Source organism: Poecilia reticulata, linkage group LG4 (assembly GCF_000633615.1).
Source record: "Poecilia reticulata strain Guanapo linkage group LG4, Guppy_female_1.0+MT, whole genome shotgun sequence".
NCBI classification, from domain to species: domain Eukaryota; kingdom Metazoa; phylum Chordata; class Actinopteri; order Cyprinodontiformes; family Poeciliidae; genus Poecilia; species Poecilia reticulata.
In genome coordinates, this window is record NC_024334.1 from 24,083,818 (window position 1) to 24,098,148 (window position 14,331).

At 40.2% G+C, this 14,331-nt stretch overlaps 1 protein-coding gene across 2 annotated transcripts; it reads left to right on the top strand.

The window, feature by feature from the left end:
• Window positions 1-414: 414 nt before the first annotated feature.
• On the top strand, window positions 415-14,164 carry edem3 (ER degradation enhancer, mannosidase alpha-like 3). 2 transcript variants are annotated; one of them, XM_008407094.2, is made up of 21 exons: window positions 415-1,337; window positions 1,430-1,475; window positions 1,558-1,658; window positions 2,308-2,347; window positions 2,823-2,935; window positions 3,104-3,257; window positions 3,568-3,702; window positions 5,651-5,756; window positions 5,954-6,051; window positions 6,689-6,814; window positions 6,909-6,992; window positions 7,760-7,843; window positions 8,042-8,166; window positions 8,382-8,553; window positions 8,644-8,789; window positions 9,484-9,628; window positions 9,810-10,001; window positions 10,672-10,837; window positions 11,657-11,842; window positions 12,181-12,228; window positions 12,934-14,164. In XM_008407094.2, the coding sequence occupies exons 1-21, from the start codon at window positions 1,231-1,233 to the stop codon at window positions 13,287-13,289; spliced, it is 2,730 nt and encodes a 909-aa protein (XP_008405316.1). In that variant the 5' UTR covers window positions 415-1,230; the 3' UTR covers window positions 13,290-14,164. The 2 variants fall into 2 exon arrangements, with proteins under 2 accessions (XP_008405316.1, XP_008405317.1); XM_008407095.2 differs by lacking the exon at window positions 12,181-12,228.
• Window positions 14,165-14,331: the final 167 nt, after the last annotated feature.

The window sequence follows — 14,331 nt, forward strand, 5'->3', positions numbered from 1 at the left end:
GTGTGTGTGTGTGTGTGTGTGTGTGTGTGTGTGTGTGTGTGTGTGTGTGTGTGTGTGTGTGTGTGAGAGAGAGAGAGAGAAATATAAAAGTGTATACTGGTGGAGACTTAAGGGACTGGAAGGAGCTGGTATGGTGGGAAACATTTGTTTCCGAGTCGAACTGAAAGGGAACACGACGGAAGGTGACGAAAAATTCTAATAGTAAACCCTGAGTACAGACTTTCAGGCGTAGCATTCGCTTAAGCGGTTTGCCTACATGTAAATCCAAATATATAAACTAAACAACACAAAACTTTGCGTCTTAAAAACTTATGAGTTGATTTTGAAATTATGATGGGGATTGTGAATGTGGCTAAAGTAAAATTGCACCTGAAAACTAAGCTCTGGGGTAAAAATAACAAAACGGATGTTGTTGACGTTTCTTTCGGAGTAGTATCCGGTTAGGAAGACGGCTAGTTTCTGAGCGGAATCCTTGTACTCGGTGCATTTGCTCACTTTATATTCCAAACGACACAGGCCAACTTCACAGTTTAACAATGTGGACGCTTATTTTCAATATGTTTAGTATTCCAGGTAAAGCTGTTGCCATTACTACGGTTCTTTATTAGCATAGCTAGCTAATTAAGCTCTGACAAGTGCTCGGCTGCTGACGAAAGACGAAATACTGTCAAGCGGAGGAAATAATTAACTAGTTTCTTTAAACGCTAACTCACTGACAATGGGAACTTGTACTAATAGGACTCCTTTGTGTCATTTGGTATGGTTTTTGAATTATTTGGTTAATCTTATTTGGTATAAGTGAAGCTTAAAACAAGACTGTAAGCATTTCTGTTTTTATCGTTGGCCTAAATTACTAAGAGATTAGAATATTTCTTTGTATACTGAACCGTGGTTGTCAGTGTCATATTTGGCTTCATTTAACTGAGTGGGTTTGCTTGAATGCGGTGTATGAAAGTCGGTCTCTTGTCGCATGGGTTCAGGTGACAGCTTGGAAAGGTAAACAGGACCTGAAACTGCTTGCATTGCTCCGCCTCTCTTCTTTATTACTTTATAGAAACAACATTCCTCCCAACTTTCTGATTGCACTTAGTTGTCGGTAGCGCAAATTCACGAAGACATGATTGGACTTAAATGTGCTTGAAGGGTGCCATGGTGTCCATTTGGATTAGAGCAGTGGTAATGACTAAATATCTAACATAAAACTGCAGCTGAGTGCACATTGCTGCTATCATGTCAACACATCACAACATGCCGCCTGTTTTGAGCCTGTTGATGCTCTTCGGGACATTATGGTCTTATGGGGAGGCTATGTCGCGGGAAGAGAAACAAAAGTTTAGGTAAGTTACAGGAACACTGATTGTTGTATGATTAAAAAATAAAACCTGTTTAATCCTACAGAATTTCGCTAATTTTTGTGGTTTTACCAAAGGAACCAAGTGGTAGAGATGTTTGACCATGCATATCAGAATTACATGGTAAGTTTTGGTCCTACTTTCAAAAACAGTGAAGTATGAAGTTCTTGGCATGGAGTTCAAGGAATGTTTGTGTTTATTCTAGGACCATGCATACCCAGCAGACGAGCTGATGCCTCTGACTTGCAGAGGGAGAGTACGTGGCCTTGAACCCAGTCGAGGAGATGTGGATGATGCGCTTGGGAAGTAGGTAGCGTTCTGCCTTGCTGCCCCTCGGCCTAATTTGTTTTAATGGAAACAGTGATGCCGATATGATCCCACAGGGTCTAGCTTGATTGCTCACAGATGTCAGAGAGCAAGCTTCAAATTTGGATTGAATCTTTATACACTTGGCTTTTTTTAAAAATTTTTTATAACACATCAATGGCATAGTTTAACTGAGTAAGAAAAGCGCTGCAACTTATTTGGAAAAGTACAGGCAGAAAAATTATTTAACAGTAATGTGGGAGTGAAATGCAAAACTAATGTTGTGATATAATAATGATAAATACTTAAGTGTTGAAGCTCGCAAAACCCTGAAACTAACAGCTTGACGGGAATGCTGGTTACTTGTTTGCTTCGTTAAAAAAAGACCTACATAAAAATAAATAAGTCAATTAAAATAGTTGGCAGTTCAGTTGCTCTACTAGACGTGACTATTGTAGTGAAGCGTCATTTTGAATAAAAAAAGAGTTGATTTTATTTTTAGATATATGGCAACAAGGTGATGAATTTCAAATAACTTTTTTAATTGTCATTGCAATACATACTGTAAAACTCAGTAATAAAATAAAGTCTAAACTTTATTTGCTATTACAACAAAAGCGCTCATTAACTTTGTTGGTTTATCTCCCAGGTTTTCTTTGACGCTAATAGACACCTTGGATACTTTGGTGGTGAGTATTGTTTCTTATGTTGTTAATATTTGGTAACCTTACATGATAAAAATTGAGCAAATTAACTGGAAAACTGTTTGACTATTGCAGGATTTTTTGCATAAGAATAGCTACTGTGACATTTCAACAAAATTAGTATTATAAGAATGGAGTAATTGAGCAGTAATTCTATACCAAAAAAAAAATAAAATCCCCAAATATTGATTATAAAATCAAGTAAATATAAGAAGTGGATAAAACCAAGTATGAATTTGTTTTATACAATCCTAAAAGTCTAGTTAAAAGGAAATAATATTCAAAATAAACCACTTCTTAATAATCGTGGAATTTTACATGCAACAAAATCAATCAAAGTAATCATAAACTACAAATTCAACAGAATTAACATCCTCATAGTTTCTCTGAAATTTTAAAACTGAACTTTATACTATCTTAAGGTCTGTAACTAAGGGTGATTTTTGGGTTATTTCTGCAGCTTCTGAACAAGACGACGGAGTTTGAAGCCGCCGTGAGGAGAGTCCTGTCTGATGTGCGGCTAGACAATGACATTGTGGTGTCGGTCTTTGAAACCAACATTCGAGTCCTTGGGTGAGATTCGATTGGTCTGCCTATGCATAAAAAAAAAAAGTTATCTTGCATTATTTATTTTAAATTATTGCAGTACTGAGTGCTTAAAACAGTGGATGTCAAATACAAAACAGAAGAGGCAGCAGCTTCTATTGCACTGATTTTTTTTTTTAAACTGTGGTCCCACAGGGGTCTTCTCGGTGGTCATTCTATGGCCGTGATGCTGAAGGACGGAGGACAGAACATGCAGTGGTACCAAGACGAGCTCCTGCATATGGCCAAAGACTTGGGACTGCGACTACTGCCAGCCTTTAACACCAGCAGCGGCCTGCCTTATCCCAGGGTGAGAGTCACTGCCACTCAATTTCATGTGGGGAGAATTTTTGCAATTTTCATTACAGCGTGATAGTAGCTCCATAAAGCAGAAATGATAATCTGTATTGGAAGTAGTTGGTAATTCATTCCAATTACCAACTACTCCATTTGCATGGAGATCTGTCTCAGTTCAAAACTTATTTGCATTTTCCACTTTGCTTCACCGGCTACAGCTGTTGTATCTCTAAACACATTTTCACGCTTGACTTGCTTCTGTGTGGAGTCTTGAAAATCTTTGTTTGATTATTATTATTATTTTTTTTTTTTCTGATTACAAGATAAACTTGAAACATGGCGTCAGGGGTCCAGAGACGAGAACCGGAACGGAAACGGACACCTGCACGGCATGCGCTGGCACCATGATCCTGGAGTTTGCTGCCTTAAGCCGCTTCACTGGGGACCCTGTGTTTGAGGTACAAATTAATATTCATGAAAATGTCATGCATGATATCCAACCCATAAAATCCCCACAAACCCACTTATAAGTAAACACTAATTTGAGTAAGAAACTGGTCTAATTAATAAAACACACTAAACTACCTTATGTAATGGTTTTTTTTTATGGTAATGGATACACAAGTTTATGACCTGCGGAATAGATATTTGCACAGGCAGCACTGAACAACTGCACCCTTTATGCAACGCAGCTTCTACGATATCACGTTCGCAGGAGATTATGAAATAAGACGGAAATAAGCTATCTGTTGAAACTTAATACAGTTTTAGCCAGATTTTACTTATTTTCACACTAATCACACCCAATAATTAGGAAATATACCTTCGTAAATCTGAAATCTGAAAATTGGCAGCTGCTGAACAAAATGACCTTTATTATGTAGCAATACTTATTAACGTAAGTTCTAGATTTGGTTGCATAAGATACATGTTCTGAAGTTTTAGGTTTTACTTGCAAAACTGTCAAAGAATGAACAAAATATTGGAGCTTACATAATTCAGAGTAAAGCAAAAAAAAAAAAACAAGCAAAAAAACCAGTAACTTGTATGAAACAATTTAATGAAAGTGATCAATCAATCAATCAATCAATCAATCAATCAATCAATCAATCAATCAATCAATCAATCAATCAATCAATCAATCAATCATTACTTTATTTTGGTAAATTGTCCACATTAAACACATGACACAAACAAACAACTCCCCCCCCCCCAAAAAAGCAAATAAACAAACAACAATAAACAAACCCATAATTTACCAAAAAAGGAATAGGCTGAAGCCAAGCTTATTCTTGCCTACCCTATTTTACCTGACAACCTACCAAGATATCTGACAAGCACCTGAAATAATAATAAAAAAAACTCTTGAAGCTCCTGACTGCCTTGGGTGCAGTTGTTTGCTTAAATGCAGATGTATTTTTCCCAGCAAATATTTGACTTGAGGTAGTGCAGTTGGAAAAACAAATACTGCAGGTGTTACTAATAACAGTCAAGCAGTACCTTATCTTCTGTCTTTTTTGAACCACCACCAAAATGTCTGTTGGCTTGGACCAACATGACTTGTTGCAAGCAGAGCACATGACATAGCTGCTGTGGATTTAATTTAGGAGTATCAGAAGAAGGGGGTTGAATACAAATGTTTGAACTGAGAAGTTCCACTGTTCTGTCTTTAGTCATAAAAAAATGAAAACCTTGCATCAGTTATTTATTTACTTAACAGTTATGTACTACATTGTGATGGTTGGTTACATCAAATCTAAACAAAATACTTTTAAAGTTTGTGATTGTAACTAGAACTGAAACTATTAATCCGATGATGAATCAATTATTGAAATATTCGTCAACTAATTTAGTGGTCTATTATACTGGAATATGCAGAGTAAAAAAGGGCATTTACTGAATGAACAACATAGTCAGAGTAGTAAATAAAACAAAACTGTACAATGTAAGAAGTAATCTTTCATCTGCAGATGATTTTTTTCTGCTCCAAATTATCAAGCATACAGTGAAGGAGTATTGCATTTTCTTTTCAATAAAATGTTCCTTTTCTTATTAAAAAAAAAGGAATTGAATTATTCATGTATTTGCATCTTTTATTGTATTTCTACTATTGTATGATAGTCAAAAAGAAATATCTGCTGAATGTGCCAATTTTTTAATCTGATTAATCGTCGGAATAATCGACAGAATAATATATTACTTAAATAATTGTTAGTTGCATCCATGTTCAAGGTACACATACTTTTGCAAGGAAGACTGTTTTGTCGTTTCAGCCGTAGACTGATTAATTTTCTTGGTGCGGCAGTAAACTGCTGAGCAAGCACAGAGTCAGTCAGTAATTCATTCACAGCAGAGAGCTACTGTAGATTTTGGATTTATAGTAACTTATTCTTCACGCGCTGACAGGACCATGCTCGGAGGGCGCTGGACTTTCTGTGGGAGAAGAGGCAGAGAAACAGCAACCTGGTGGGAACCACCATCAACATCCACTCAGGAGAGTGGGTCAGAAGAGGTGAGATGATGCAGAGTGTGGGGATGGGACCGAGTTGCAGACTGGTCATAGAGGAAAGGTTTAGCTTTCTGGTAAATTAAAAAGCAGATTAAAGATTTGAGTTGCCTTGAGAAAGTTAAAGGTCGGATGAGCACAAACGTTTTTGTACCTTGCATTGAAAATCCCGTTGAAAGCTGCCTTTCTCTTGCCGCTTGCAGACAGCGGAGTCGGAGCCGGAATAGACTCGTACTATGAATACCTGCTAAAGGCCTACATCCTCCTGGGAGACGACCGGTTTCTGCAGCGTTTTAATATCGTGAGGGCACACGCACGCACGCACGCACACACACACACACACACACACACACACACACACACACACACACACACACACACACACATCGTTGAGTAAATCGATTCTTTCTCTGTCTTCAGAGCATTTGTCATAAGATCATCCCACACATGCTGACGCAATGCTATGCTTTTAAGCTTCTCTCTCAGGTCCTAAATAATTTTCCTCGCCATGCTTTTAAGGTCCCAGACATAATCTATCGATCTGTTTTGTATAATGAGTGATGCGAAGGTTTCGCACACATACATCCATTTATCCACTGTTAGAGGAGCTTCAGTGGTCTGATGTGAGAGTTTTCCCTCTTCTGTATTATTTTTCAGTAACGCGATTGGAAAATTTGACTTAAAGTAAACCTGTAGACAGACTTTTGTCACGCCCAATCAAACCATATTGGTTTTCCAGCATTAAGCTCTTAGTGAATAATACATTTCTCATTGATTGGTTCTTACTTAGCATGAAATATTTAATGAAGCTAGGAAGGCTTAACGTCACGATTTTAAGGGCGTTAAGCTCTTTAGTTTGTGAATGTTCATCTTCATACTCCATGCATCTAAAAGTCTTCTCTTCTATATTCCATTTCTCCTTCACACCTCCCATGTAGCACTATGCATCCATTATGAAGTATATCAGCCAGCCTCCTCTGCTGCTGGACGTCCACATCCACAAACCCCTGCTTCCTGCTCGCACCTGGATGGACTCTCTGCTGGCCTTCTTCCCTGGACTTCAGGTCCGACTAGAACCTGTTCTGCCGAATGGATCAGGTCGCCTGTTGGGTCTTTTTGGCGTTTCGTCGAAATGAATATACGTTGCGTGTGTTTCAGGTGTTGAAGGGAGATATCCGTCCTGCAATCGAGACTCACGAGATGTTGTACCAAGTTACCAAAAAACACAACTTCCTCCCAGAGGTAATCTGCTTCACTCTGTCAGATGCTGTGTGCTGGTTTCGAATTCTGCCACAAATGAAAGAATCAAATTATCACTTGTGGCCTGCGCAGGTGATAAAAGCAGCTCTTATTGCATGAGCCCATTTAGAAAGCCAGAAACCCAACTCTAAAATAAACCTCCGCTGATCATCCGCTGGATATGCGAGCAGGCGAGAAACAGTGTCTTGCGCACACTGACCTTCAGTCACATTTCATCGTATAAAACCCATAAACCTCTGTGTATTTCTTTTAGGATTTAAGTACAAAATTGTGAAGGGAACAGAAACGATTCGTTGTTCTCACAGTATGATGCTGCGACTGCCATGTTTCTCTGAGCATATTCTGTATGCCAAATTGATGTAAATAAACTCCTCTTAATGAAATGTTAGGATATAAATTCACATGTTTATCATGAAGTTGTGTATATGATTCAATAAATGGATACTAAACAGATGGAATTACAAACAGGAAACTCATACAGTTTAACGCTGTTATTCCCATCACTGCAGATCAGAGATAACCATGTGGGGAAGTTTAAAACAAGGTTAGGTTATGAAGCAAAATCCCAAGCTTTCAATATCTAACAGAAATCTGTTTAATTCGTCATCTTAAAATGCAAAGAATACGACTGAACTGCAGGTCTATCGAAACGTGACCATCCAACTTTATGAGTGCATGTTGGAGTTTCATCTGCTGGTCTCATTCTCTTTAACGTGCTGACCGCTGCGCCCTCCTCTGTCCGTCCTCAGGCCTTCACTACTGACTTCAGGGTGCACTGGGCTCAGCATCCCCTGAGGCCTGAATTCGCAGAGAGCACCTACTTCCTTTATAAGGTGACTTACCAAACGACTGCCTTAACGCTGTGTTTTCGCTGCCCTTGCAGAAATATCCATTACCATGCATCACTTTTGTGATTTACTCCACCTCAAGCAGCAAAGAAATCATTTTTTCCTAAGACTGTGCTCGACTGTAGCAGCTTCCACAGCTGACATATTGTCTTTTTCCAACCTGCTTCCTCCCATTTCCACCAGGCCACAGGAGACCCTTACTACCTGGAGGCAGGACGCACCATCCTGGACAACCTCAACCGGTTTGCTCGGGTTCCTTGCGGTTTTGCTGCTATGAAGGATGTCCGCACTGGGAGCCACGAAGACCGGTAAGTTCAAACAGATTCACGTTTTTTTTTTTTTTTTTGCAATGAAAATAAACTGAATAGAAGTGGTTGCAATATTTAGATATCTATTGTATATATGACAATACTTATCAAGGGATATTTGTGTTATCCAATTGTGGTTGTTATGCTGCAAACAAATTGTAGCTAAAGGAACTAAATCCTGCTTTATGCTTCACACCCCGTTTGTTTCTTTTCAGAATGGACTCGTTTTTCCTTGCCGAGATGTTTAAATACCTCTTCCTGCTGTTTGCTGAGGCAGAAGACATTCCCTTTGATGTAGAGGATTACGTCTTCACAACCGAGGCTCACTTACTGCCTCTGTCTCTCTCTACAGCCCCTAACGCCTCGTCCATTCCCTCAAACAAAACGGTAACCTAAAGAATATGTAAAAAAAAAAAAAACTTGACGGAAGCGTTGTGGCGCTTCCGGTAACGGCAAAAACCTTTGTGGACGTTTCAGTCCGACGAGGAGCTGGACGACTCCAACTTTGACTGGACGTGTCCCAACACCCGGCTCCTGTTTCCCGACCCCGCCTTTCCTCGCAGCCTGAGAGAACCGATTCGAAGTGCCGTCGACAAGAGCTGTCCCCGTCCTGCCCCGTACAGGTATGCAGATGCACAGGTTGAACCGGCTCCTGGCCCTTCGCATATCGGGTAACTGTGTCAGCTGCATCGCTCGTTTTCTGCTCCGGTTATAATTGTATTAATGTTTCTCATAAGAAGCCTGTCACAATAAGCAATAAATAAATTAATCGCATGATAAATTAAAAATGAAAATTGGACAGCAGTCATTTAAGAGATGTCCGACTTTAGTGTTGTGGAAAAGCCAGCATTTTCAGACACACTGCTAATACTGAGCATCCAGTACGATGTGGTTAGTTTGCACTATCTGCCACCTTTTCCTGTTTTTCCCACCTAACCTGAATGATTATTTTTTGAAGTAAAACTTTGGTTACAAAGACTTTAATTATTGTCGCTTTGGTTGTTTTGTTTGTTTTTGGACATTTAAAAGATCTTCTAGTTCCAGTGTAAAATGTTCTTTAGAAATTAAAGTTTTGTTCTTATATTTAAGTGGATATGCTTGCATTAATAAGCCATTATTATTATTATTATTATTATTATTATTATTATTATTATTATTATTATTATTAGTTGAAAATGGTCTCAAAATGACAATGCAGTCGTTTATTGCAACAATTTCTGGGACAATTTATTATCCGGCAGTACTTGTTATTGTGTCAGGCTTCGTAATGTACAAGTAAATATGCATTTTATTAATTACCCTTTACTCCCCTTTTAGGGAACCTGGAATGGGCCGTCCTCCCCTGAGGGCTCAGGACTTTATGGCAAACAACCCTGAACATCTGGAGCTGCTTCGACGGATGGGAGTCAGTCTCATCCACCTGAAAGATGGCAGGGTGCAGCTGGTCCAGCATGCTACACAGGTTAACACCGCAGCAGGACCACGCAGCAGATGGCTGATTCTCATTAAAACTAGCATACAGTTTATCCGTTTATTCCTGGCAGATAGAATTGTATCACACCTGTGTTATTTTCGGTGTCTTCCCGGCTGAGTCCTTTAACGACGGCTGTCTCCTCTCCCACTCTGTGCGCACCTACGCCTAGGCTGTGAGCGCAGTGGCAGCAGAGGACGGCGTGCGTTTCATGCAGGAGATGATGGAGCTGTCGAGCCAGCAGCAGAAGGAGCAGCTGCCTCCCAGAGCCATCCAGATCGTCTCCCATCCGTTCTTTGGTAGAGTGGTGCTGACTGCGGGACCGGCGCAGTTTGGCACCGACCTCTCCAAAAGTTCCACAGGGGTAAGTTTTTCTGTCTGCCAAAGGTGTAAATAAACGTTTCTCTGTTTTTAGTTTATTTTTGTGTTATTTTCCATTAGTTGGAAAAAAAAACATATTCTGAGCAGTAATTGAGCCAAAAATGAGTAGTTTGATGAAACACAAATCTTACACACAAAAGTCAATGTAGTTTACCATAAGTAACTAAGCATCAACCAATTCATATATTTTTTTATTTAAAACATGAGTAACTACTTAACTGTATGTAAAATATTTCTATCATTGAATAAAAAGGCTTAATTATTTTTGCAGAATGTGGCAATTTTTTAAATGTAATAAATCATTTAATTGTCAGAATAGTCTATAAAATAATCAATTACTTTTATATGTATTTATATATAGAAAGAGAAAGAGAAGGAGGGATGGATAGAGATAGATATGTTTTACTTTAAGATAAGGACCAGCACAAATTAGTGCATTAACTTTAAAGTGAAAGGAAAATGATACAAGTACAAGAAAATGCAATGCTGCGACAATATAATGCACACCACACTTCAATTATTACTCTGTATCATAAAATTCTCATACATAACATAAAGTTTGTGGTTTTGCTTGTGCAAAATATGCAACACTTAAAGATGGATTTGTACTGTTATTCAACATTGCATCTTAGCTCTTTTCGTGTTTCGTGCAGGTACGGGGCTTCGTCACTGTGGCCGAGCCGTACAGCGGCTGCAGCGAGATCACCAATGCTGAGTACGTCCAGGGCCACATCGCCTTGCTGCAGCGCGGTCAGTGCATGTTTGCGGAGAAGGCCCGGAACATCCAGAAGGCCGGCGCCATCGGAGGCATAGTCATCGGTCAGTGCAGACAGCAAGCTGCCCGAGACAGATGCTGACTACTCTGTGACTAGATTAGTGAGCAATAACTGGATTAGCTTTGAAGACATCCAGTCTGGTAGGCCGCTGCACCCAACATGATGGCTTATCGTTTAAACGGAGCTTTGTAGGAGCAACAGGGCTTTATTAAACTTCCTTCTATATTTATGACATTTTCAATATTTCCTTTTTAATAAAAGAGTGCTATAATAAGTGCAGTAAAATAATAATTTAAAAAAAGCATATACCGTATTTTCCGCACTATAAGGCGCACCTAAAAACCTTCAATTTCCTCAAAAGCCGACAGTGCGCCTTATAATCCGGTGCACCTTATATATGGACCAATATTGAGCCACAACAGGTTCAACTACGGTAAACGGCCGCCGACTTCATTTTCCCCCGTAGAAGAAGAAGTGCGCGGTGCATGCTGGGATAGTTGTCAGAACGCTGGTTTGTTAATAAAGTTTGATAATAAATTTAAAGTCAGGGGTGGAGGGGCAGGGGAAGAGAGACAGAGACTGCGGCGGCGGCAGTGTGTCGGTTGGTCTGTTACCCAGAAAGCAGTTGGGCACAATATCGCAACACCGTGAGTGAAACAAAGACTGGGGCAGCCTACTATATAAAGTACTCGGGTACCACTTCTTTACAAATGTGGATGTGTAATAATAGAGTACGGAACAAATTGGTAACCCAAACTGAAGCGTCTATTATATGCGCCTTATAATGCGGTGCGCCTTATAGTGCGGAAAATACGGTAGTTTGGTAAAGCTGTGCCTCACTAACTTGTGTTTTTGCTTTCAGATGACAACGAGGGCAGCAGCAGCGACACGGCTCCTCTGTTCCAGATGGCCGGAGACGGCCGCAGCACGGACGACATCACGCTGCCCCTCCTCTTCCTGTTTCATAAGGAGGGGAACATCCTGCTGGAGGCGCTGAAGGAGTACAGAGAGGTGGAGGTGTTGCTGAGCGACAAAGCCAGAGACAGAGGTGCGACGTTGTTCCTTTCCTTGAGCGCCAAACTTCACATATCATTCATTACAAGTCTGATCACGTCACTGTGCTCCACTCTCCCCATCAGCCGAGCCTCATTATGTGCTTAGCTGTGTATAACAAAACACGGGGGGGGGATGTAAATGATTTAAGGAATTATTCAAAGGCACCCAACCCCCTGCGGTTATAATGAGACATGATGGAGCAGATTCGTCACCTCATATCCAAGTCTTTTTCTGATTATTTTTTTTCTCTGCCTTGTAACCTTACCTTTTTTTACCCTTCTACCTGCTTTCTGTTCCTTACTTGCTGCCTTCACTCCTGTTGATGAGCAGCAGCCATATTCAAAGATAAACCTCTTCCTGGGAGCCTGATTGAGGGCAGTAAGTGATCTCTTCTTTTCCCACTTTGTCTATTCCTCTTCTCTTCAAGTTAAACTGGAACATTTGCATCCACATATCCATGTAAACTAACATCTCAGTTTCAGGTGTTTATGATTAATATGAAACTGGCTGAACAAACCCAGATCAGTTGTGATCATAATCTGAAAACAGGAGCATCCATCCATTTCTTTTACCTATGCATCCATCCATCTGTCTGTTCTTCCTCCCTTCCTCAACAAATGGGTTGCCTGGATATTTGAGTGTAATAAAAATGTGAAATGAAATCGGTGTGGGATTTGGAAACCAGCATTAGTGATTCCTGCATGTATCCGTCTGCGATGTAGTTATTTCTTTAAAAGTGAAAACTGCTCAGTTACAATCAGCTGTATTTTTAGAATCAGGACAAACACTGCTGCCAGCTTTAGTTAAAAAAAAAATCACAGTGCTGTTGTTTTTTTTTCCATTTATCAGTTGGCTCTCAGTTTGGCTGCGCAGCTATGTGAGGAAGGCTATATCCTGCAGGAAACATGACTCACGATCAGCACCATGCTGTTCGAGTTTGACAGCCTCTTTATAAAAACTGTTCTATTTTTGACCTGGAATGGAAGCATGTGTGGATTTCTGGCAGAAAAAATAAAAAGTATGTGTGACTTGTACTCATTTTTATGCAAAACGCCTCATCTCACACCCGTGCTTCCTGCCTAGGTGCGGATGTGCAAGAAGAGGAGGAGGACTGTCAAACTGAGGCAACGACTCCCACTTCATTTGAACCCGATAGCCAGTCGCAAATGAGCACGGAGGAGTTGGATGAATCGGCCCCTGAGGAAGTTACTCCTGCTCAGGAGGAGGTGAGCCCTGCGGCGGAAGTCATAAAAGAAGAGGAGGAAAAAGCCCTAGATCCACAGGCGGAAACGGCTCGGCCCAAAGAGGAGAGAGACTCCGAGACGACGGAAGAGCCTCGAGGTGACACGGACTCCAGCAGCCAGTCAGTGGACGAGCTGCTGGCTGATTGGCGGGAAGACTTGGAGGCTTTCAAGCAGATGGAGAAGGATGAGCTCTGACAGGCGTTAGACACATATTTGCTCTTCAACTGTGGGTTTACCACAGCGTAGGGAGAGAAGAGGGGACATTCACACAGAGGGAGTTGTCTTAAAAGGTGTATTTTACCATCTGCGAAAGGTTTTACCTGCAAAGGCAGAGCCCCTTTGCTGTAACTGTGGGAGTCATTTGATAGATAATGAGTTAAGAGACCATGGGTCTTACCTCACTTTCTGGAACAGTTTCTGTCTGTGCGTTCTTTTGTTTTTTAATGACTCGGACCAGATCGCTTGAAACTGTACGTAACTGTACTGTATTTTCCAATCTGTTTCTTCCTACTCTTGTTTTTCCTGTCTATGCATTTCTGACCATTTTTACTCAGTTGAACTTCCTTCTCAGTCGTAAATTCATTGACCAACTGATTCTATTTGAGAGTGCAGATTACATGTGATTTAACATTTAATGTTTTGATTTTGGGGCTCATCACATACTTTCGTTAGAGTAAAAAGAAACAACTAATTATTATGGGGGAAGATTGGTAAGATAAATATATTTTTATGGTTGTATGTCTGATAAGATCACAAAACCTATCATTTCTTGAGCATATATATATATATATATATATATATATATATGATAAGATATGTAAATATTTATTTGCCCAGATAGACTGACTGAAAGACTACAGTGTTTTTTGCCCAGTCACTGACCTCCAAACAGAAACAACATTCTCTGGACCACATTGGAGCAAAACCTGCTCTCTGCGTTAAAGCGCAACCACAGGCCGCCACTGGAGGGCGCTGGAAGAACTGATTCTCACTCTGGACTCTGGAAGAAGCAGAGATCAATGAGTTGAAAGGATGAGATTCAATAAAGATCGAAAACTAAGTTGTCTTAATCTTTTTAAGCTCATTGTGTTTTTCAGTGAAACCTTTTACTCAGTTTGCTGCTTGAGATTGTTTGGAGAATTTCTTTTAAATGTGAATAATTACACATTAGGGAGACGGCATGGTTGAAACCAAGTAGGTGGAAAAAGCTGTCATAAATCTGAGAAATAATAGCGAG

Excerpts from the sequence above, each read along its gene's own strand:
- edem3 (XM_008407094.2), top strand. The coding sequence starts at position 1,231 with ATGTCAACACATCACAACATGCCGCCTGTTTTGAGCCTGTTGATGCTC. Across the intron at positions 7,844-8,041 it reads GCACCTACTTCCTTTATAAG|GCCACAGGAGACCCTTACTA; the intron begins GTGACTTACCAA and ends CATTTCCACCAG. Across the intron at positions 9,629-9,809 it reads TGGTCCAGCATGCTACACAG|GCTGTGAGCGCAGTGGCAGC; the intron begins GTTAACACCGCA and ends ACCTACGCCTAG.